Source organism: Cyclopterus lumpus, chromosome 23 (assembly GCF_009769545.1).
Source record: "Cyclopterus lumpus isolate fCycLum1 chromosome 23, fCycLum1.pri, whole genome shotgun sequence".
Taxonomy (NCBI): Eukaryota; Metazoa; Chordata; class Actinopteri; order Perciformes; family Cyclopteridae; genus Cyclopterus; species Cyclopterus lumpus.
This window is the reverse complement of record NC_046988.1, coordinates 17,489,809-17,514,106: the sequence shown is the minus strand read 5'-3', so window position 1 is coordinate 17,514,106 and position 24,298 is coordinate 17,489,809. Positions and strand designations below refer to the sequence as shown.

The following is a 24,298-nucleotide window of genomic DNA, read 5'->3' as shown; positions in this document are numbered from 1 at the left end:
AATGTGTGTATGTATAATGTGTGTATGTATAATGTGTGTGTGTATATATAATGTGTGTGTATATATAATGTGTGTGTGTATGTATAATGTGTGTATGTATAATGTGTGTGTGTATATATAATGTGTGTATATATTCATGTCATTTCAGTCGGTTTGGACGCAGCTGGAAAAACAACGATCTTGTACAAACTGAAGCTCGGAGAGATCGTCACCACCATTCCAACAATCGGTAAGGAACCAATACCCGATCAAAAAGACTCACATCTCTCTCTCTTCTGACTGTCTAAATAAACAATCGGTTCCTCCTCGTATTCACGGTTCTGTAGGCGGATTGGTTCCTCCTCTCGTATTCAGGGTTCCGTAGGCCGATTGGTTCCTCCTCTCGTATTCACGGTTCTGTAGGCGGATTGGTTCCTCCTCTTCTATTCACGGTTCTGTAGGCGGATTGGTTCCTCCTCTTCTATTCACGGTTCTGTAGGCGGATTGGTTCCTCCTCTTCTATTCACGGTTCCGTAGGCCGATTGGTTCCTCCTCTCGTATTCAGGGTTCCGTAGGCCGATTGGTTCCTCCCCTCTTCCGTAGGCTGATTGGTTCCTCCTCTTCTATTCACGGTTCCGTAGGCCGATTGGTTCCTCCTCTCGTATTCAGGGTTCCGTAGGCCGATTGGTTCCTCCTCTCGTATTCACGGTTCCGTAGGCCGATTGGTTCCTCCCCTCTTCCGTAGGCCGATTGGTTCCTCCTCTTGTATTCACGGTTCTGGCGGCTGATTGGTTCCTCCTCTTCTATTCACGGTTCTGGCGGCTGATTGGTTCCTCCTCTTCTATTCACGGTTCCGTCGGCGATTGGTTCCTCCTCTTGTATTCAGGGTTCCGTAGACCGATTGGTTCCTACTCTTGTATTCAGGGTTCCGTAGGCTGATTGGTTCCTCCTCTTGTATTCAGGGTTCCGTAGGCCGATTGGTTCCTCCTCTTGTATTCAGGGTTCCGTAGGCCGATTGGTTCCTCCTCTTGTATTCAGGGTTCCGTAGGCCGATTGGTTCCTCCTCTTGTATTCAGGGTTCCGTAGGCTGATTGGTTCCTCTGCTTGTATTCAGGGTTCCGTAGGCCCATTGGTTCCTCCTCTCGTATTCAGGGTTCCGTAGGCTGATTGGTTCCTCTGCTTGTATTCAGGGTTCCTCGAAGCTCACACATTTTTCTGTGTTTCAGGTTTTAATGTGGAGACGGTCGAGTACAAGAACATCTGTTTCACAGTTTGGGACGTTGGCGGTCAGGACAAGATCCGTCCTCTGTGGAGACACTACTTTCAAAACACACAGGTACTAAGACCAGGACCAGAACACACAGGTACTAAGACCAGGACCAGAACACACAGGTATACAACAGAGACCAGGACCAGAATACACAGCTAAACCACAGAGGCCAGAACCAGAACACACAGGTACTAAGACCAGGACCAGAACACACAGGTACTAAGACCAGGACCAGAACACACAGGTATACAACAGAGACCAGGACCAGAATACACAGGTACTAAGAACAGGACCAGAACACACAGGTATACAACAGAGTCCAGGACCAGAACACACAGGTACACAACCGAGACCAGGACCAGAATACACAGCTAAACCACAGAGGCCAGAACCAGAACACACAGGTACTAAGACCAGGACCAGAACACACAGGTACTAAGACCAGGACCAGAACACACAGGTATACAACAGAGACCAGGACCAGAATACACAGGTACTAAGAACAGGACCAGAACACACAGGTATACAACAGAGGCCAGAACCAGAACACACAGGTACATAACGAGAGACCCTTTTGAACTGGCTTGGTTGGACTCTTAGATAGGACCCGGGTCACAACTGGAGCCATGTGACCAGTTACCTCATGTCCTTGAAAGAGGCGGAGCTCACACGTCATTCAGATTATCTACACATACTAGTGCTGTACTATACTAGAGCTCTTCTCGGTTGTATGTGAGGTCAAAGGTCAGGGATGTCGTATGTGTACAGATTGTAACAATAGTATTCATATAAATACTATACATATTATTGAAGTTAATATAAATATTATGGTACATATTATATACTATACATATTTCTTGTGTTGACCTCTGACCCCTGTAGGGTCTGATCTTTGTTGTGGACAGCAACGACAGAGAGAGAGTAGCAGAGTCTGCTGAGGAGCTCTCTAAGATGGTGAGTGACTCTGGTCTTCAAGCACTGTTGAGGTTCAGAAACACATTCCGACAGCAAATACCTGTCTGTCTATCGGTCTACCTGTCTGTCTATCGGTCTACCTGTCTGTCTATCGGTCTACCTGTCTGTCTATCGGTTTACCTGTCTATCTATCTGTCTACCTGGCTGTCTATCTACCTATCGGTCTAGCTGTCTATCTACCTCTCTGTCTATCTACCTCTCTGTCTATCTATCTGTCTATCGGTCTACCTGTCTGTCTATCGGTCTACCTGGCTGTCTATCTACCTCTCTGTCTATCTATCTGTCTATCGGTCTACCTGGCTGTCTATCTACCTCTTCGTCTGTCTATCGGTCTACCTGTCTGTCTATCTGTCTATATATCTGTCTACCTGTCTATCTATCGGTCTACCTGTCTGTCTATCGGTCTACCTGGCTGTCTATCTACCTGTCTATCTACCTATCTGTCTACCTGTCTATCTACCTATCTGTCTACCTGTCTGTCTATCGGTCTACCTGGCTGTCTATCTACCTCTCTGTCTATCGGTCTACCTGGCTGTCTATCTACCTCTTCGTCTGTCTGTCTACCTGTCTGTCTATCTGTCTATATATCTGTCTACCTGTCTACCTGTCTGTCTATCGGTCTACCTGTCTGTCTATCGGTCTACCTGTCTGTCTATCGGTCTACCTGTCTGTCTATCGGTCTACCTGGCTGTCTATCGGTCTACCTGGCTGTCTATCTACCTCTCTGTCTATCGGTCTACCTGGCTGTCTATCTACCTCTCTGTCTATCTGTCTACCTGGCTGTCTATCTACCTCTCTGTCTATATATCTGTCTACCTGTCTACCTCTCTGTCTATCGGTCTACCTGTCTGTCTATCGGTCTACCTGTCTGTCTATCTACCTCTCTGTCTATCTATCTGTCTACCTGTCTATCTATCTGTCTACCTGTCTGTCTATCGGTCTACCTGGCTGTCTATCTACCTCTTCGTCTGTCTATCGGTCTACCTGGCTGTCTATCGGTCTACCTGTCTGTCTATCTACCTCTCTGTCTATCTATCTGTCTACCTGTCTATCTGTCTGTCTATCGGTCTACCTGGCTGTCTATCTACCTGTCTATCTACCTGTCTGTCTATCGGTCTACCTGGCTGTCTATCTACCTATCTGTCTACCTGTCTGTCTATCGGTCTACCTGGCTGTCTATCTACCTCTCTGTCTATCTATCTGTCTATCGGTCTACCTGGCTGTCTATCTACCTCTTCGTCTGTCTATCTGTCTACCTGGCTGTCTATCTACCTCTCTGTCTATCTATCTGTCTACCGGTCTACCTCTCTGTCTATCGGTCTACCTGGCTGTCTATCTACCTATCTGTCTACCTGTCTGTCTATCGGTCTACCTGGCTGTCTATCTATCTGTCTATCGGTCTACCTGGCTGTCTATCTACCTCTTCGTCTGTCTATCTGTCTACCTGGCTGTCTATCTACCTCTCTGTCTATCTACCTGTCTACCTCTCTGTCTATCTATCTGTCTATCGGTCTACCTGTCTGTCTATCGGTCTACCTGGCTGTCTATCTACCTCTCTGTCTATATATCTGTCTACCTGTCTACCTCTCTGTCTATCTATCTGTCTATCGGTCTACCTGTCTGTCTATCGGTCTACCTGGCTGTCTATCTACCTCTTCGTCTATATATCTGTCTACCTGTCTGTCTTTTAATTCTTCTCAAATATAAGGGCTTTATTCTCGACATCTCGAGAACAGATATGTGGGAATGTTTTTACCATCATTGAGGTGAACAGAAGCATCCTCCTCCTTTAAACACACACAGAGAGGACATGACATGAAATCATACACATTTTAAAGCCAGGCCGATTGCCTGACAGCCGACTGCATCATGCTCCTTTTTATATTTAGAATTATTACCTGAAGGTTTTCCTTGACGTCAATAAAGACATTTCCACCATGGATTGATTCAGAAACACCAGAAGTTAGTTATGAAGAAATATTTTTTAAACAAACAGGTCATATCTATGACGTCATCGCTCATATGACTCTCTCTGTAGATCCAGGAGGACGAGCTGAAGGAGGCGGTTCTTCTGGTTTTTGCCAACAAACAGGATCTTCCAAATGCGATGGGAGTCAGTGAACTCACTGACAAACTGGGTCTGCACAGCCTCCGCAGCAGAACTGTAAGGATCAATTCTCAGCAATGAGTACATGAGTATATATACACATCAGTGATCAATACATCAGTGTCCACACAATCACCTGTCCAGGTGTCTCACCCAGTCTACCTGTCTGTCCCCAGTGGCACGTCCAGGCCACCTGTGCCACTCAGGGAACTGGTCTGTATGAGGGTCTGGACTGGCTGTCCAATGAGCTGTCGAAGCGCTAGACCACCTGACGGGAACCGGGGAGCAGCAGACGGACGTCATCGACGATGTCATCGGGCGATGTCATCGGGCGACTTGTGTACAAAGTGATGAAGAGGAGGAGGAACATTTACCTGAACAGTTTTTTTGTTTTTTAATTATTCATGTATCGTCTGTAAGAGGAAGTGATGTCATGGACTCTGAGCTCTTCTTCTGTGCTTCCTGTTATATTTGTTTTTCACTTTTAATCTGCATGTGACGGGAAATGATGAAAAGGAGGGGTGGGGCTTATCACAGGTCAGTGTGCCTGTGGGTGGGGTTTGTGATGGGTAGGTGTACCTGTGGGCGGGGTTAACTTTAGGTGAAAGTTTCCTGGGGGAGGTTCAACCATAGGTAAGTTTTCAGGGGGCGGGTCAACGACAGGTGACAGTTACCTGTGGGGAGGGGCGTGGGTTGACAACAGGTTGACAGCTTCCTGGTCGATGACGCATTCCACTGAGCTGAACCTGAAGGCCTCGTCATTCTTTGAAAAAGCAGCAACGATGATGCAATAAAGTTTTTTTCCTTGTCAGCTGTGTTTGTTTTTATAAAAACTGAAGGTGCAAAGAGTCAAATTGTTATTAAAGTATTTGACTCGTTTTTTACAACAAGATAAATTGATATTTAAACTCATCGGATGTGTGTGACAAATCGTTTCTCAACTGTTGAGGCTGAAACATGTTGAAACATGTAACCCTTATTTATAACGTACCTTCATGTTAACATGTAGTTTAAGAATGACGATGGGATTTAAAGTGAAACTTAAAGTCTTAAATCTGGTCCCTTAACTAAACGTTTCATTATCAAACATTATTAATGTTCATCAATAGTCACATTAAATAAAATACAGGAGTCTAAAGATTCATCAACAATAATCTGGTCTTTAGAAATTAAATGGGTTTTGGTAAATAAAAAATGTCATCCGTCGCAGCTCGTTAATCATTTTATTCATAATCTTATTGACAGTTTACATAATTGTATTCAGTTAAATACACAAATCTAAACAAAACATGTAGAGACCCCCAGCTGCAGACGAACCGGTGACCTCTGACCTCCACCTCACTTCCTGTGTGTCGCTCTCTAAACGATGACCGCTTCCTGCTGGTTGTTCTGACGCTTCACCACAAAAACCTTCTGGCCAGAAACCGTCACCATGAAAACAAAGTCCTCCAGGGTCACTGAGGAGAGAAGGAGACACCCGTCAGCACAGGGAGGGGGCGGGGTCAGCACGAGGGGGGGGGGGGGGGGGGGGGGAGGGGGGGGGCGGAGCACGAGGGGGGGGCGGGGTCAGCACAAGGGGGGAGGCGGAGCACGAGGGGGGGGGGGGGGGGGGGCGGAGCACGAGGGGGGGGGCGGGTGGAGCACAGGGAGGGGGCGGGTCAGTACGAGGGGAGGGGGGGCGGAGCACAGGGAGGGGGCAGGTCAGTACGAGGGGAGGGGGGGCGGAGCACAGGGAGGGGGCGGGGTCAGTACGAGGAGGGGGCAGATCAGTACGAGGGGGGGCGGAGCACAGGGAGGGGGCGGGTCAGTACGAGGAGGGCGGAACACGAGGGGGGGGCGGAGCACAGGGAGGGGGCGGGTCAGTACGAGGAGGGCGGAACACGGGGGGAGCACAGGGAGGGGGCGGGTCAGCACAAGGAGGGGGCGGAGCCCGGGGGGAGCACAGGGAGGGGGCGGGTCAGCACAAGGAGGGGGCGGAGCCCGGGGGGAGCACAGGGAGGGGGCGGGTCAGCACAAGGAGGGGGCGGAGCACGGGGGGAGCACAGGGAGGGGGCGGGTCAGCACAAGGAGGGGCGGGTCAGCACGAGGAGGAGGCGAGTCACAGGGAGGGGGGTGAGCGGCTGACCTTGAGACTGCATTCTGTTACCTGACATGCGTTTGAAGGGCGGCTCAGCTGATCCAGGTAACTTAAACCGACTTGCTGTTCGAACCATCTGCATCATCACAGCTGCTGTGTGTTCATCGTTCTCCAGCTCACCTGCTGACTGATGATGGACACAGGGTCAAAGGTCAGGGGTCAAAGGTCAAACTAACATAAACCATTCAAAACCCAAACATCACTTTATTATTCAAATTAAACTTTTCATAACGATAAGTACACATTTTTATTAGATATGGTTGTTTTCACAAGAGAACTAATAATAATAATAATAATAATAATAAAACTGTCAGTTTACAGCTTCGATTTATTTTTATTATGAGACCCAAAATATTTCCTGATTTAAAAAAAGCTCCATTCACCATTTTCAATGTGAACCAGACTCCCTTCAAAGTGAACTTTGAAGGGAGTCTGGTTCCTGGACCGGAAGTGGAATGGACTCTGGTCTGCTACTCACGGCCAGAACCCCGTCCTCACTGATGACCAGGTACCCGAGCTGATCCGGGATCCGCTCCAGACCCGCAGTCAAAGCCGCTGTCGTCTGCAACAATAGACTCAGGATCAGAGGAGCTGACACTGTACAGTCCGAGGCTCGTGAACGCCACATCGAGAATTCACATAACTTTATATGATAAAAGTCAAACAGGAAACATTGAAAGCATCAGAACTATAAATATATATACATATAAATAAATATATATACAAGAACTCACCATTTCTTCTTCTACTGTGTTTACGAGCTGGAGCTCAGCTGCATTTCCGACTTCCTTGCGAAGAAGCTCGTGCTGCACATGCGCAGTAAGTCTTTTACAAAACTTTATTAAAATTTGTCCACAGCCTTGTGATTTGTCATGTGACTGTTGAGACGTTCATGTCCTTTCGGAAATGAAGCTCCATTATATCAACACAAAGGAAGAAGAGCTTTATTTCATATATAATATATAACATATAACATATAATTTATAATAATCTATAATACATAACATATAATATATTACATATAATATATACTATATAATATATATAATTAGATATCTATATATCATAATATATCATATATAATAATATATAATACATAACATATAATATATATAATAATGTTTATTTGTACATAAACCATTGATACAAAGTGCTTTATATTATTTATATCATATTCTATTATTGATCACAAATCATATTAATACAGTGAGCTTCTCTGCAGCCGTTTTTAATGATTACAGTTTGTTATACACACAACTGTCCAGATATTATGAATTATGAGTCCTTCAACGATGAGATAAATATCTTCAGATAATCATAAATTTAGTATAAAACAAAACAATATCACATAATTAACCCCAACGTGGTGAACGACACTTAAATCAATAATAAAGAAGAAGAGATTTACGACGAGCACCTGAAGGCAGCATGGCTAAACATTACGTCATTGTTTGAAGTTATATATTGTTGTCTTATTGTTTCAATATAAAGTAATATATAAAGTAATAGATTTTATTAAATGTAGTTTAAGAGCATCGATCGATTTTCGATTCTTTGTTTTCACGTGTGCGTCACAGCAGCAGGGTGCGCGCGCACAGGTCAACCATAACTAAAGCGAAGAGGCGGTCAGCTGACCTGATCACATGACCCGCAGCGTCTTCACGAAGCGAAGCTCCGGTTCCTAGTCTCTCCGTTAAACATCGATACCTAAAGCTCCGTGATGGCTGGACGCGGAAAACTGATCGCCGTGATCGGGGACGAGGACACGTGCACGGGCTTCCTGCTCGGTGGCGTCGGGGAGCTCAACAAGAACCGGAAACCCAATTTCCTGGTGGTGGAGAAGGACACAAGCATCACGGAGATCGAGGAGACCTTCAAGTAAGAACCCCCTTCAGAACCGGCACCAAACTCCATTAAGACATCTCCATCTTGTAACGGCTCCAGTTAGTTAGCGTCGTTCAGAATCGTCTGTTTGGGAACAGCTGATTTATTTCTCTGATCACAAGCGAAGCGCTGATAGTCCCACGACTCTGCCCTAGAACCGGAACCGCCGGCCTTTACACACAGAGTTCGTCACAGGTTCGTATTCATCATCCCGACTTCTAATGGGTGCTGAACTATCAAGAAGGGGGATAGTTCCATCTCCTCTCCACAGAACTGAGCCCCGCAATGTAGGCCACACGTTGTGGGTCGACGGTCGATGGCATATGGGAGTGTTGGGAGAATCTATCTATCTGAACTGGAGTACCCTGACAAAAGCATAACATTATGATTTATATTATCAAGTTCATGAATGGTTCTGGTCAAATATCTCGTTATTTAAGGGTTCTGGTCAAATATCTCGTTATTTAAGGGTTCTGGTCAAATATTTAATGGTTCTGGTCAAATATCTCATTATTTAAGGGTTCTGGTCAAATATTTAATGGTTCTGGTCAAATTTCTCATTATTTAAGGGTTCTGGTCAAATATCTCGTTATTTAAGGGTTCTGGTCAAATATCTCATTATTTAATGGTTCTGGTCAAATATCTCGTTATTTAAGGGTTCTGGTCAAATATCTCATTATTTAAGGGTTCTGGTCAAATATTTAATGGTTCTGGTCAAATTTCTCATTATTTAATGGTTCTGGTCAAATATCTCGTTATTTAAGGGTTCTGGTCAAATTTCTCATTATTTAAGGGTTCTGGTCAAATTTCTCATTTAAGGGTTCTGGTCAAATATTTAAGGGTTCTGGTCAAATTTCTCATTATTTAAGGGTTCTGGTCAAATATTTAATGGTTCTGTCAAATATCTCATTTAAGGGTTCTGGTCAAATATTTAATGGTTCTGTCAAATATCTCATTATTTAATGGTTCTGGTCAAATATCTCGTTATTTAAGGGTTCTGGTCAAATATTTAATGATTCCGTCAAATATCATTATTTAATGGTTCTGGTCAAATATTTAATGGTTCTGTCAAATATCTTGTTATTTAAGGGTTCTGGTCAAATATTTAATGGTTCTGTCAAATATCTCATTATTTAATGGTTCTGGTCAAATATTTAATGGTTCTGTCAAATATCTCATTATTTAATGGTTCTGGTCAAATATCTCGTTCTGTAATGGTTCTGGTCAAATATCGTGTCTGTCCTCACTTCCTGTCTGACCCTCGCCTCAGGAGCTTCCTGTCCCGTAATGACATCGGCATCATCCTGATCAACCAGTACATCGCTGAGATGATCCGTCACGCCATCGACGGCCACATGCAGTCCATCCCGGCGGTGCTGGAGATCCCGTCCAAGGAGCACCCGTACGACGCCTCCAAGGACTCCATCCTGCGCCGCGCCAAGGGCATGTTCTCCGCCGAGGACTTCCGGTAGACCGGATCCCTCTGAATACCATCTCCCGGGACCCGATCCCTCACGTATTGATTGTCTGTGCAGTGATTAGATGTGGATCAATATATAGATTGGTTCTTTGTGTGTGTGTGTTTTTATCAATATGATGAATATAGTTTAAATATAATAAATATCCTCCTCTGTGAATCTGAACGTGTTTGTGTACCAAATGTTTTAACTTGTGAAAATAGAAAAATAAATGATAATAAATTAAAACTTTTATTTTGTGTTCCCTAAACTTTTATTTTAATGATTTAAAACTTCACATCTGGATTAAAACTGCCGGCTGGTGCCTGAAGGTTCTGGTCTCTCTGATCCAGGTCCAGCTAGTGTTCATCTAAAACCCCTGTGCTTCAAAATAAAAGCATGTCATTCGGACTCTTATTCTGAAAAGGCTGCTGCCGGATGTGAGTGCAGCGTGTTTCGGTAGATAAGTGCGTGTGGGGCGGCCGGTGTTTCAGTCTCTCCTTTACCGGACCGGCATCATGTCTACAGACCCGTGCTCCTTCTCCTCCGGGACCAGGGCTGTCACCAGACACCTGAACCTGGTCCTGCACGTGGACTTCGACCGCTGCGTGATCCGGGCCACGGTGCAGCTGACGGTGGAGGCTCTGGAGGACCGGTTCTCCGCTCTGGTAACGTACCGGACCCGGAGCCTGTTAGCCTCAAAGCTAGCGGGCTCACCACTCCGAGTTTTCGGGTCCTTTAAGAATGGGATGAACTCCATGACGTCACTCTTAATTAATATAGCGGAATTAATTGCTCTGTTTATTAAAACTAAAGCAATTTTGTTTAATAAATTAAATATCCACTGTTAATGTTCTCTTTGTATGTATTTAAAATAATAATGTTTAATCTAATTATTTTATTACAGCTGTCGCGTAATGTACAGAATATCCAGTTTTATTCTTCTGGTTAAATAAACGTGCGTCTTTCCTGGACTCTGACTCTAAAGGTGTGTTCAGGTTCAGGTGAGAAACACCTGGAGACACGTTTACTGACTTATTGATCATAAATGTCATTTTTTAGACGTCACACTTTGAATCGATATATAAACCAAAATCACTTTCTATAAATTCTATAAATGTGTTATTATTATTATTGCTATTTTTATTGTTATTTTCACCTCCACTAACTTTTTTCTGGTTGTAATCATCAAAAAAAAGAACAAATTCTCGCCTCAGATTCTTCCTAAAATGCATTTTAAGAGTTGTACTTCCGTGGAGATTTCAGACTGAAGTGGGTTCTGACTTTGGCTGAGCAGGTGTGTGCAGTGGAGTTCAGAGTCTCATTAATAAATAATGTTGCAGACTTTGGACACCAGAGACCTGCAGATCGTCTCCGTGAGTGCGAATGGACAAGCGGCCCGGTTTACGATGGGCCCTAAACACAGCTTCAAGGGGACACCGCTTGACATCACGCTGCCCTTTGACCTCTCCAGGTGACCCCCGCTTCTCTTTCCTCAAATCCTTTTCAAAGTAAAATGCCTCTAACGTGCTTGTGTCGTGGGCCAATCAGAGGGCAGCATGTGATCGTGGAGGTGACCTATGAGACGTCTCCGTCTGCCTCGGCGCTGCAGTGGCTCTCACCTGAGCAGACTGCTGGGAGGAAGCAGCCCTACCTGTTCAGCCAGTGCCAGGTGATCACTATGGATCTTTGTGCTACCAATGAGATCAATAATCAATCAGTGATTCAGACTTTTTATAACATCTTGTTATACGGTTTTACCCACCGAGATGTTATACATGTAAATATGTACTAGTTTTCTGATGGTTTCACAAATGTTTTTATTGACCAGATAAAGGATCAATAATACTCAGATAAAGGATCAATAATACTCAGATAAAGGATCAATAATGCTCAGCACAATAAAGGATCAATAATACTCAGATAAAGGATCAATAATACTCAGCACAATAAACAATCAATAATACTCAGAATAAAGGATCAATAATACTCAGCACAATAAAGGATCAATAATACTCAGATAAAGGATCAATAATACTCAGCACAATAAAGGATCAATAATACTCAGATAAAGGATCAATAATACTCAGATAAAGGATCAATAATACTCAGATAAAGGATCAATAATACTCAGAATAAACAATCAATAATACTCAGATAAAGGATCAATAATACTCAGATAAAGGATCAATAATACTCAGCACAATAAAGGATCAATAATACTCAGATAAAGGATCAATAATACTCAGCACAATAAAGGATCAATAATACTCAGATAAAGGATCAATAATACTCAGATAAAGGATCAATAATACTCAGCACAATAAAGGATCAATAATACTCAGAATAAACAATCAATAATACTCAGATAAAGGATCAATAATGCTCAGAATAAACAATCAATAATACTCAGCACAATAAACAATCAATAATACTCAGATAAAGGATCAATAATGCTCAGAATAAACAATCAATAATACTCAGCACAATAAACAATCAATAATACTCAGATAAAGGATCAATAATACTCAGAATAAACAATCAATAATACTCAGATAAAGGATCAATAATACTCACAATAAAGGATCAATAATACTCAGAATAAAGGATCAATAATACTCAGATAAAGGATCAATAATACTCAGAATAAACAATCAATAGTACTCAGATAAAGGATCAATAATACTCAGAATAAAGGATCAATAATACTCAGCACAATAAAGGATCAATAATACTCAGAATAAAGGATCAATAATACTCAGAATAAAGGATCAATAATACTCAGCACAATAAAGGATCAATAATACTCAGATAAAGGATCAATAATACTCAGAATAAAGGATCAATAATACTCAGCACAATAAAGGATCAATAATACTCAGAATAAACAATCAATAATACTCAGATAAAGGATCAATAATGCTCAGAATAAACAATCAATAATACTCAGCACAATAAACAATCAATAATACTCAGATAAAGGATCAATAATGCTCAGAATAAACAATCAATAATACTCAGCACAATAAACAATCAATAATACTCAGATAAAGGATCAATAATACTCAGAATAAAGGATCAATAATACTCAGAATAAAGGATCAATAATACTCAGATAAAGGATCAATAATACTCAGAATAAATGATCAATAATACTCAGCACAATAAAGGATCAATAATACTCAGAATAAAGGATCAATAATACTCAGATAAAGGATCAATACTACTCAGAATAAACAATCAATAATACTCAGATAAAGGATCAATACTACTCAGAATAAAGGATCAATAATACTCAGAATAAACAATCAATAATACTCAGATAAAGGATCAATAATACTCAGAATAAACAATCAATAATACTCAGAATAAAGGATCAATACTACTCAGAATAAACAATCAATAATACTCAGATAAAGGATCAATACTACTCAGAATAAAGGATCAATAATACTCAGAATAAACAATCAATAATACTCAGAATAAAGGATCAATAATACTCAGAATAAACAATCAATAATACTCAGATAAAGGATCAATAATACTCAGCACAATAAAGGATCAATAATACTCAGAATAAACAATCAATAATACTCAGATAAAGGATCAATAATACTCAGCACAATAAAGGATCAATAATACTCAGAATAAAGGATCAATAATACTCAGATAAAGGATCAATACTACTCAGAATAAACAATCAATAATACTCAGATAAAGGATCAATAATACTCAGAATAAAGGATCAATAATACTCAGCACAATAAAGGATCAATAATACTCAGATAAAGGATCAATAATACTCAGAATAAAGGATCAATAATACTCAGATAAAGGATCAATAATACTCAGAATAAACAATCAATAATACTCAGCACAATAAAGGATCAATAATACTCAGATAAAGGATCAATAATACTCAGAATAAAGGATCAATAATACTCAGAATAAAGGATCAATAATACTCAGATAAAGGATCAATAATACTCAGCACAATAAAGGATCAATAATACTCAGATAAAGGATCAATAATACTCAGAATAAAGGATCAATAATACTCAGCACAATAAAGGATCAATAATACTCAGATAAAGGATCAATAATACTCAGAATAAAGGATCAATAATACTCAGAATAAACAATCAATAATACTCAGATAAAGGATCAATAATACTCAGAATAAAGGATCAATAATACTCAGCACAATAAAGGATCAATAATACTCAGATAAAGGATCAATAATACTCAGAATAAACAATCAATAATACTCAGAATAAACAATCAATAATACTCAGCACAATAAAGGATCAATAATACTCAGAATAAACAATCAATAATACTCAGCACAATAAAGGATCAATAATACTCACAATAAAGGATCAATAATACTCAGATAAAGGATCAATAATACTCAGATAAAGGATCAATAATACTCAGGAAAAGGATTGACAGGAAGTCGTGTCATGAAAACAGGAAGTCGGGTCATGAAAACAGGAAGTCGGGTCATGAAAACAGGAAGTCGTCAGTTGGAGGTGACGACAGATCTTTGTTCCTTTTTTCTTTAATAAGAGTTTCTTCTGGAGGTCTGAACTCTGTGTAGACCTGAACCATGTAGACCTGATCCATTAATATAATAGTATAATCAAAATTACAAAAATAAAAATAATACTGGTATCAACACTATAATCAACCAATATAATGTACTTCTCCCTCTGTGTTGTCTTAAAGGCTCATCACTGCAGGAGTATGGTTCCCTGTCAGGACACGCCGTCTGTCAAACACACCTACTATGCTCAGGTAACACACACACACCTATGTACAGCTGTTTGTGGAAGATGTGCCCTGTGTCTTGTCTCTCAGGTGTGGTTGTGACTGTGAGCCCTGTGTCTTGTCTCTCAGGTGTGTTTCTGTCTCATTGAGCCCTGTGTCTTGTCTCTCAGGTGTGTTTATGACTCAGTGAGCCCTGTGTCTTGTCTTTCAGGTGTGTTTGTGACTCATGAGCCCTGTGTCTTGTCTCTCAGGTGTGTTTCTGTCTCAGTGAGCCCTGTGTCTTGTCTCTCAGGTGTGTTTATGACTCAGTGAGCCCTGTGTCTTGTCTTTCAGGTGTGTTTGTGACTCATGAGCCCTGTGTCTTGTCTCTCAGGTGTGTTTGTGACTCAGTGAGCCCTGTGTCTTGTCTCTCAGGTGTGTTTGTGACTCAGTGAGCCCTGTGTCTTGTCTCTCAGGTGTGTTTGTGAGTCCTTGAGCCCTGTGTCATGTCTCTCAGAAGCGAGGTAAATCAATGTGCCCTGTGTCTTGTCTCTCAGGTGTGTTTGTAAGTCAGTGAGCCCTGTGTCTTGTCTCTCAGAAGCGAGGTGAATCAATGTGCCCTGTATCTTGTTTCTCAGGTGTGTTTGTGAGTCCTTGAGCCCTGTGTATTGTCTCTCAGGTGTGTTTGTGAGTCTTTGAGCCCTGTGTCTTGTCTCTCAGAAGCGAGGTGAATCAATGTGCCCTGTATCTTGTTTCTCAGGTGTGTACAACTCACTCTTCCCTGTATTCTGTCTTTCAGGTGTCGGTAGCTAAAGACCTGGTGGCTGTGATGAGCGCAGTGAGAGACGGACAGGAAGTTGATCCTCAGGACAACAACCGCATCATCTACAGGTTCAGACAGCCGGTCAGTCTGCTCTTCTTCTACTCATTGCTCTGGTGATGTCAGCAATGACATGCATTCATGAATAAATATGTCTCAGGAAGCCATGGTCATAAATCATAGAACTGTAGTTACACATGTAACCAGAACTAGTCCTCCGGAACCCCATGACACCCCAGTGCCTTACTCTGCTACAAAGCACCATTGATTAATACTATTATTAATCAGCTGCATCAGGACCATTTATACCGGTTCAACCAGATTTCATAATGATTTAATACTATTCATATTACAGCTTGGCTGAATACTTGATGGGTATTATTTACTCGGCGACGTGCATCCATATTGGCCAGTATTCCCATATAATTATTAGATGGGAATACTGACCGCTGGTCACCTGTTGTGTAACCAGCGTAGCATGAAAGCATGGTGCTACCTTGCTAATTCCAGCTAACTAGCCAGCAGCTGAACAAGTTAATGCTTCGTCCACTCACACATCAGTCACAGAGAAGGCAAAGTGACAAGTTTGTTAGGATCATTATTATGAAGCTTTTTCAGATTCTTGTCCTTCTGGCAAGTAGCTGAGATGTTGTTCTAAATGTTACAAGTGGTTATTTGCATTAAATTATACATGATATGGGAATACATGATTGTATTTCTCTTTCAATATTTGCTTTCATTAAAAACATTCCTGGCATTAGTAGTTTTAATGATGTATTATCAACTGGTAAAGTAATTAAACGCATGTTTCTTTCTAAAGCTGATGACGACAGTAGTCATCAGTTTGACCTCTGACCTTTGTGCTCAGGTACCCATGCCTTCTTACCTGATCGCCATCGTGGTTGGAGCTTTGGAGAGCAGGTACTCTCTCTTGCCCGTTCACTGATGTTATTGTGGCACATGCAGCAGGTAAACAGTGTTTCTGTGATCTGATTGATTGACAGGGAGATCGGGCCGAGATCCAGAGTTTGGTCTGAGAAGGAGTTTGTGGATAAAGCAGCATTTGAGTTCTCTGAGGTGAGTCTTCAACCTTCAACCCATTGGTTAAACTGAAACCAGTCCTTACCTCGACTGGAACCAGTCCCTGACACCCGACTGGAACTAGTCACTAACTCTCGACTGGAACTAGTCCTTAACTCTCGACTGGAACCAGTCCCTAACCCTCGACTGGAACCAGTCCCTAACCCTCAACTGGAACCAGTCCCTAACTCTCGACTGGAACCAGTCCCTAACCCTCAACTGGAACCAGTCCCTAACCCTCAACTGGAACCAGTCCTTAACCCTCGACTGGAACCAGTCCTTAACCCTCGACTGGAACCAGTCCCTAACCCTCGACTGGAACCAGTCCCTAACCCTCGACTGGAACCAGTCCCTAACCCTCGACTGGAACTAGTCCCTAACCCTCGACTGGAACCAGTCCCTAACCCTCGACTGGAACTAGTCCCTAACCCTCGACTGGAACCAGTCCCTAACCCTCGACTGGAACCAGTCCCTAACTCCCGACTGGAACCAGTCCCTAACCCTCGACTGGAACCAGTCCTTACCTCGACTGGAACTAGTCCCTAACTCTCGACTGGAACTAGTCCTTAACTCTCGACTGGAACCAGTCCCTAACTCTCGACTGGAACCAGTCCCTAACCCTCGACTGGAACCAGTCCCTAACCCTCGACTGGAACCAGTCCTTAACTCTCGACTGGAACCAGTCCCTAACTCTCGACTGGAACCAGTCCCTAACCCTCAACTGGAACCAGTCCCTAACCCTCGACTGGAACCAGTCCCTAACCCTCGACTGGAACCAGTCCTTAACCCTTAACTGGAACCAGTCCCTAACTCTCGACTGGAACCAGTCCCTAACTCTCGACTGGAACCAGTCCCTAACCCTCGACTGGAACCAGTCCCTAACCCTCAACTGGAACCAGTCCCTAACTCTCGACTGGAACCAGTCCCTAACTCTCGACTGGAACCAGTCCCTAACCCTCGACTGGAACCAGTCCCTAACTCTCGACTGGAACCAGTCCCTAACCCTCAACTGGAACCAGTCCCTAACCCTCGACTGGAACCAGTCCCTAACCCTCAACTGGAACCAGTCCCTAACCCTCGACTGGAACCAGTCCCTAACCCTCGACTGGAACCAGTCCTTAACCCTCAACTGGAACCAGTCCCTAACTCTCGACTGGAACCAGTCCCTAACTCTCGACTGGAACCAGTCCCTAACCCTCGACTGGAACCAGTCCCTAACTCTCGACTGGAACCAGTCCCTAACCCTCGACTGGAACCAGTCCCTAACCCTCAACTGGAACCAGTCCCTAACTCTCGACTGGAACCAGTCCCTAACCCTCGACTGGAACCAGTCCCTAACCCTCAACTGGAACCAGTCCCTAACTCTCGACTGGAACCAGTCCCTACCTCGAAACAGCCCAATATTATAGTATGTTTTATTAGGAAGTCCTGGTGTAGTTATACATTCTTTCTTATATTTTCTTTTATTTGGTTGTCAGACTGAGACCATGCTGAAGACCGCTGAGGACCTGGTAGGACCGTATGTTTGGGGTCAGTACGACATCCTGGTTCTGCCTCCCTCGTTCCCTTATGGAGGCATGGAGAACCCCTGCCTGACCTACGCTACTCCCACCCTGCTGGTACACACGCACACATATATGTTATAATACCTGACCAGCATCATCTGGCTGTTGATCAGCTATTTACTGTCTGTCTCTTCACAGGCAGGAGACAAATCTCTGTCCAACGTGAGTATAAAACCACAGGTCACCTGTTTACCTGCTCGCCTGTTCGCCTGCTCGCCTGTTCGCCTGTTTACCTGCTCGCCTGCTCGCCTGTTTACCTGCTCGCCTGTTTACCTGCTCGTCTGTTTGCCTGTTTACCTGCTCGCCTGTTTACCTGCTCGTCTGTTTACCTGCTCGTCTGTTCGCCTGTTCACCTGTTTACCTGCTCGTCTGTTCGCCTGTTCACCTGTTTACCTGCTCGCCTGTTTGCCTGTTCACCTGCTCGTCTGTTCGCCTGTTCACCTGTTCGCCTGTTCACCTGCTCGTCTGTTCGCCTGTTCACCTGCTCGTCTGTTCGCCTGTTCACCTGCTCGTCTGTTCGCCTGTTCACCTGCTCACCTGTTCACCTGTTTACCTGCTCACCTGCTCGTCTGTTCGCTTGTTCACCTGTTTACCTGCTCACCTGTTTACCTGTTCACCTGTTCGCCTGTTCGCCTGTTCACCTGTTCGCCTGTTCGCCTGCTCGTCTGTTCGCTTGTTCACCTGTTTACCTGCTCGCCTGTTTACCTGTTCGCCTGTTCGCCTGTTCGCCTGTTTACCTGTTCGCCTGTTCGCCTGTTTACCTGCTCGCCTGCTCGCCTGTTTACCTGTTCGCCTGCTCGCCTGCTCGCCTGTTTACCTGTTCACCTGTTCGCCTGTTCACCTGTTCACCTGTTCGCCTGTTCGTCTGTTCGCTTGTTCACCTGTTTACCTGCTCGCCTGTTTACCTGTTCGCCTGTTCGCCTGTTCGCCTGTTTACCTGCTCGCCTGCTCGCCTGTTCACCTGTTCGCCTGCTCGCCTGTTTACCTGTTCACCTGTTTACCTGCTCACCTGTTCACCTGTTTACCTGTTCACCTGTTTACCTGTTCACCTGTTTACCTGCTCACCTGTTCACCTGTTCAACGTACTGTTCTTCCTGTCAGGTGATCGCTCATGAGATCTCCCACAGCTGGACCGGGAATCTGGTGACCAACAAGACCTGGGAACACTTCTGGTAAACATTTATTTAGTAATAAAATGACTTGATATAATAATGACTATATAAATATATACCTGTGAAGTTCCTCCTTAAGACTTTAAATGAACAGGTTTCCAGATCACTGATCATGTGACGCCTGCTTGATGTGCAGGTTGAATGAGGGTCACACAGTCTACCTGGAGAGGATGATTGGCAGGTCTCTGGTCAGCGAGCAGTTCAGACAGTTCAAAGCCATGGGGGGCTGGAAGGACCTGCAGGACTCGGTGAGGACCCGAACCGGTCTGGGGTTTGTTTACATCTGGAACGTTTCTCACCTGTCTGCGCGGTCACTCAGGTGAACACCTTCGGAGCCGACAACGTGCTGACCAACCTGGTCCCCAGTCTGCAGGACGTGAACCCAGACGATGCCTTCTCCTCAGTGCCCTACGAGAAGGGCTTCGCTCTGCTGTACCACCTGGAGGAGCTGCTGGGGGGGCCAGGTGACATACACACATACACACCTACACACATACACACCTACACACATACACACCTACACACCTACACATGTACACACATACACACCTACACACATACACACCTACACACATACACACCTACACACATACACACATACACACCTACACACCTACACATGTACACACATACACACCTACACACATACACACCTACACACATACACACCTACACACCTACACACATACACACCTACACACCTACACACATACACACCTACACACCTACACACATACACACCTACACACATACACACCTACACACATACACACCTACACACCTACACACCTACACACCTACACACATACACACCTACACACCTACACATGTACACACATACACCTACACACATACACACCTACACACATACACATCTACACATGTACACACATACCCCTACACGCATACACACCTACACACATACACACATACACACCTACACACATACACACCTACACACCTACACATGTACACACATACACCTACACACATACACACCTACACACATACACACCTACACACATACACATCTACACATGTACACACATACCCCTACACACATACACACCTACACACATACACACATACCCCTACACACATACACACATACCCCTACACACATACACACATACCCCTACACACATACACACATACCCCTACACACATACCCCTACACTCATACACCCCTACACACATACCCCTACACACATACACACCTACACACATACACACATACACACATACCCCTACACACATACACACACACACGGCAGAGCCTCTGCTCCTGAAGGTCTTCACTCACCTGTGCGGTCTCCTCAGAGGTCTTCATGGGCTTCGTGAGGTCCTACATCCAGCGGTTCTCCTACGGCAGCGTCACCACAGACGAGTGGAAGAACCACCTGTTCACGTACTTCAAAGACCAGGTGACCCACCGCTCTAGATCCAGATCTTCTACAGTCCTGGTTGTGGACTCGAGCGTCAGGAACTCTGATCTGCGTCTTTGTCTCTCAGGTGGAGGTCCTGAACAAGGTGGACTGGAACGCCTGGATGTTCACTCCTGGGATGCCTCCAGTCAAGCCTCAGTGAGTGGATCCTGTCAGACCTCCATCAGGTCCTCCCAGTCTCTAGACCTGGTCTCTTTGTTCTGATGTAGTTTCATTGTGTTCAGATACGACACCACACTGGCTGACGCCTGCATCGCTCTGAGCCAGAGGTGGATCAAGGTAAAACCTGCACCCCATGTGGACCTGTGTTTTTAGCCTTTTTGTGTTCAGAGTTAAACCTCCGTCTTCTGCCCCCCTTCAGGCCAAAGACCAGGACCTGAGCAGCTTTAAGGAGTCCGATGTGAAGATGCTTTCGTCCCACCAACTCATTGAGTTCCTGTCACTCCTGCTTCAGGAGGTAAACCACCTCAGTCCTCTTCACTGAAAGTCCACGTCAGACCACCACAGTCCACTTTACTGAAAGTCCACCTTAGTCCACTTCACTTGAAAGTCCACGTCAGACCACCACAGTCCACTTCACTGAAAGTCCACCACAGTCCACTTCACCTTAGTCCACTTCACTTGAAAGTCCACGTCAGACCACCACAGTCCACTTCACTGAAAGTCCATCTAAGACCACCACAGTCCACTTCACTGAAAGTCCATCTAAGACCACCACAGTCCACTTCACTGAAAGTCCATATCCTGTTTGTTCAGGATGCTCTTCCTGTGAGCCATGTGAAGAAGATGGAGGAGGTTTATGATCTCAACGCCATCATGAACTCAGAGATCCGCTTCAGGTAAGAGTCCTGGATCAGGTCTTTATTCTAAAGCCCCGCCCCCTCCCTGGAAGCCTCCTGATGATTGGCTCTTATCCCTCCAGGTGGCTTCGGTTGTGTGTGCGGTCCAGGTGGGAGGAAGCGGTTCCCATGGCGCTGAAGATGGCGACTGAGCAGGGCAGGATGAAGTACACCAGGCCGCTCTTCAGGTACTTTTATACCGCCAGTATGTGAATATTCTTTGGAAGCAGTTCTCTTTGTGACTCTGTGTACTTTGTGTGTACTTGTACTTTGTCTTCAGAGAGCTCTCTAACTACGAAAAGTATCGAGATGAAGCGGTTCGAGTGTTTCTGGCTCACAGAGCAGCGATGCACCCGGTCACCTCCGGACTGGTCGCCAAAGACCTGAAGGTGGACGCCAGTAAGACCACCAGCCTGTAAAAGAAACCAGTACCACCAGTACAGGATGTCAGACCACCAGCCTGTAAAAGAAACCAGTACCACCAGTACAGGATGTCAGACCACCAGCCTGTAAAAGAAACCAGTACCACCAGTACAGGATGTCAGACCACCAGCCTGTAAAAGAAACCAGTACCACCAGTACAGGATGTCAGACCACCAGCCTGTAAAAGAAACCAGTACCACCAGTACAGGATGTCAGACCACCAGCCTGTAAAAGAAACCAGTACCACCAGTACAGGATGTCAGACCACCAGCCTGTAAAAGAAACCAGTACCACCAGTACAGGATGTCAGACCACCAGCCTGTAAAAGAAACCAGTACCACCAGTACAGGATGTCAGACCACCAGCCTGTAAAAGAAACCAGTACCACCAGTACAGGATGTCAGACCACCAGCCTGTAAAAGAAACCAGTACCACCAGTACAGGATGTCAGACCACCAGCCTGTAAAAGAAACCAGTACCACCAGTACAGGATGTCAGACCACCAGCCTGTAAAAGAAACCAGTACCACCAGTACAGGATGTCAGACCACCAGCCTGTAAAAGAAACCAGTACCACCAGTACAGGATGTCAGACCACCAGCCTGTAAAAAGAAACCAGTACCACCAGTACAGGATGTCAGACCACCAGCCTGTAAAAGAAACCAGTACCACCAGTACAGGATGTCAGACCACCAGCCTGTAAAAGAAACCAGTACCACCAGTACAGGATGTCAGACCACCAGCCTGTAAAAGAAACCAGTACCACCAGTACAGGATGTCAGACCACCAGCCTGTAAAAGAAACCAGTACCACCAGTACAGGATCCAGGCGGAGCTTCAGCTGCAGTCTTTGATTTCATTGTTTCTTTGTGTTTCTTTTCTGTAAATGAGCAGAAGAAGAAATAAAACTTCTCTCTTTCACCATAAACCTCAAACCGTCATCTTGTGTCATCATTACCCAGCATGCCGTTCAGCGGTGTCAGTTATTATTGTAACATTGTGTATTTCCGCCACATTACGCAGTAATAATCAACTGACTACTGAAGTCCGAAAACAATGAGTTGATGAATTTGTTATCGGGAGAAAACTATATTTAATGGAGGAAACACTACATCTGGTTTTCAAAATTAGGTGTTAGAGTACAAACCAAATACTTTTTAAATTATAGATTATATTCACAAGCTGATGCCCGTCAACAGCTTTAATAACTGAAGTTAAAGTTTTAAAACATGATACTTCAAAAACAGACCTTTTTGTTATCTGAGCTGTTCTTATGTGGTTATTATATTTATTTAGCTTTATGTTTATATTGAGGGTCTGATATTCTCTTATTCTGATCAATTTAATGTATTAAATAGTATATTAAATGAACTGCTTCACATTAAACTCGGCTTCAGCTTCTCACTGACGTCTGCTGCAGAACAAAACCGATTGATTTCAGATTGTGACTTCCATTTGTAATTATCAATAATACAAACTTCCTCTTTCATCAACAGGCCTCAATGTGTCTGACTTAAAGTGAAGAAACAGGAAGTGTGGCAGAACCAGAGAAGAGGAAGACGAAGGACGAAGAGCTGCATGAAGAAAGACCGTTTCATAACAGCATCTTTAGAAACATTCATGTGTGTCAATAAGGAACGCCTGGTGAGTGGTGAGCTATTATTATTATTGTAATACAAATATAGGTACATGAAGTTGTAATATACAAGTACATATGTAACGTCTAAATGAATATAAGTCAATGATCATAAAGAATCTAGCTTTGAATGCATAAACAACACTGTTTAAATATGAATATTGAGACATGTATTTAACATGAATTTGATGAAACACTCACTGTTGCTGGTTAGCTGCTCCGCTGATTCATCTGTTAATGTCCATTAATCTTTCATAATGTATCATGTTAAATACTCATGATGCAGTAAAAAGTAAAATATTTCCCTCTGAAATGTAGCACAGTACAAGTAGAAAGTATGAGTATTGCTTTAGTACTACTGAGGTTCCTTTCGCCACATTCCACACATCAGAAATCAACAAAGAATGAAGTAACAACAGGAAAGGTATTGTTTACTACAGAATTTAAATACTGCAGTACTATAGTACTTATACTACAGTGTGTTACATAACAAACAGCACCACCTAGAGGCTGTTTGACTTTGTGTCAACCTTTTCCACCTGCACATCAGCACTAACTAACATTCACACACTGATGGGAGGAGCTAAGGTTCCACCTGTCCATCAGCAGTAACTAACATTCACACACTGATGGGAGGAGCTAAGGTTCCACCTGTCCATCAGCAGTAACTAACATTCACACACTGATGGGAGGAGCTAAGGTTCCACCTGTCCATCAGCAGTAACTAACGTTCACACACTGATGGGAGGAGCTAAGGTTCCA

General features: G+C 43.9%; 4 protein-coding genes across 5 annotated transcripts in view; 3 read left to right on the top strand and 1 right to left on the bottom strand.

The window, feature by feature from the left end:
- LOC117726030 (ADP-ribosylation factor 4) overlaps window positions 1-5,142 on the top strand; it is a 9,621-nt gene extending 4,479 nt beyond the window's left edge. Inside the window, exons 2-6 of the mRNA XM_034526016.1 lie at window positions 149-229; window positions 1,206-1,315; window positions 2,132-2,203; window positions 4,263-4,388; window positions 4,508-5,142. Of these exons, the coding sequence (XP_034381907.1) occupies window positions 149-229; window positions 1,206-1,315; window positions 2,132-2,203; window positions 4,263-4,388; window positions 4,508-4,594 (476 nt within the window). The 3' untranslated portion in view covers window positions 4,595-5,142. The remainder of the gene's footprint in view (window positions 1-148; window positions 230-1,205; window positions 1,316-2,131; window positions 2,204-4,262; window positions 4,389-4,507) is intronic.
- A 393-nt stretch (window positions 5,143-5,535) lies between these two features.
- Window positions 5,536-8,218, bottom strand: lamtor4 (late endosomal/lysosomal adaptor, MAPK and MTOR activator 4). Of its 2 annotated transcripts, XM_034526018.1 has the most exons (5): window positions 8,104-8,218; window positions 7,203-7,274; window positions 6,947-7,030; window positions 6,478-6,595; window positions 5,541-5,788 (listed from the first exon to the last, which is right to left on the bottom strand). In XM_034526018.1, exons 2-5 carry the CDS (start codon window positions 7,203-7,205, stop codon window positions 5,691-5,693), a joined length of 303 nt encoding a protein of 100 aa, XP_034381909.1. In that variant the 5' UTR covers window positions 7,206-7,274; window positions 8,104-8,218; the 3' UTR covers window positions 5,541-5,690. The 2 variants fall into 2 exon arrangements, with proteins under 2 accessions (XP_034381910.1, XP_034381909.1); XM_034526019.1 differs by lacking the exon at window positions 8,104-8,218 and having other exon boundaries at window positions 5,536-5,788.
- Window positions 8,110-9,995, top strand: atp6v1f (ATPase H+ transporting V1 subunit F). Its single transcript, XM_034526017.1, has 2 exons — window positions 8,110-8,346; window positions 9,623-9,995. The coding sequence occupies exons 1-2, from the start codon at window positions 8,189-8,191 to the stop codon at window positions 9,822-9,824; spliced, it is 360 nt and encodes a 119-aa protein (XP_034381908.1). The 5' UTR covers window positions 8,110-8,188; the 3' UTR covers window positions 9,825-9,995.
- A 270-nt stretch (window positions 9,996-10,265) lies between these two features.
- On the top strand, window positions 10,266-22,705 carry lta4h (leukotriene A4 hydrolase). The gene is made up of 19 exons (XM_034526015.1): window positions 10,266-10,477; window positions 11,153-11,283; window positions 11,361-11,481; window positions 14,538-14,606; window positions 15,358-15,462; window positions 16,247-16,299; window positions 16,383-16,455; window positions 17,937-18,077; window positions 18,162-18,185; window positions 19,125-19,195; window positions 19,332-19,443; window positions 19,515-19,659; window positions 20,516-20,619; window positions 20,708-20,778; window positions 20,865-20,919; window positions 21,002-21,097; window positions 21,397-21,479; window positions 21,563-21,667; window positions 21,760-22,705. Exons 1-19 carry the CDS (start codon window positions 10,328-10,330, stop codon window positions 21,896-21,898), a joined length of 1,848 nt encoding a protein of 615 aa, XP_034381906.1. The 5' UTR covers window positions 10,266-10,327; the 3' UTR covers window positions 21,899-22,705.
- Window positions 22,706-24,298: the final 1,593 nt, after the last annotated feature.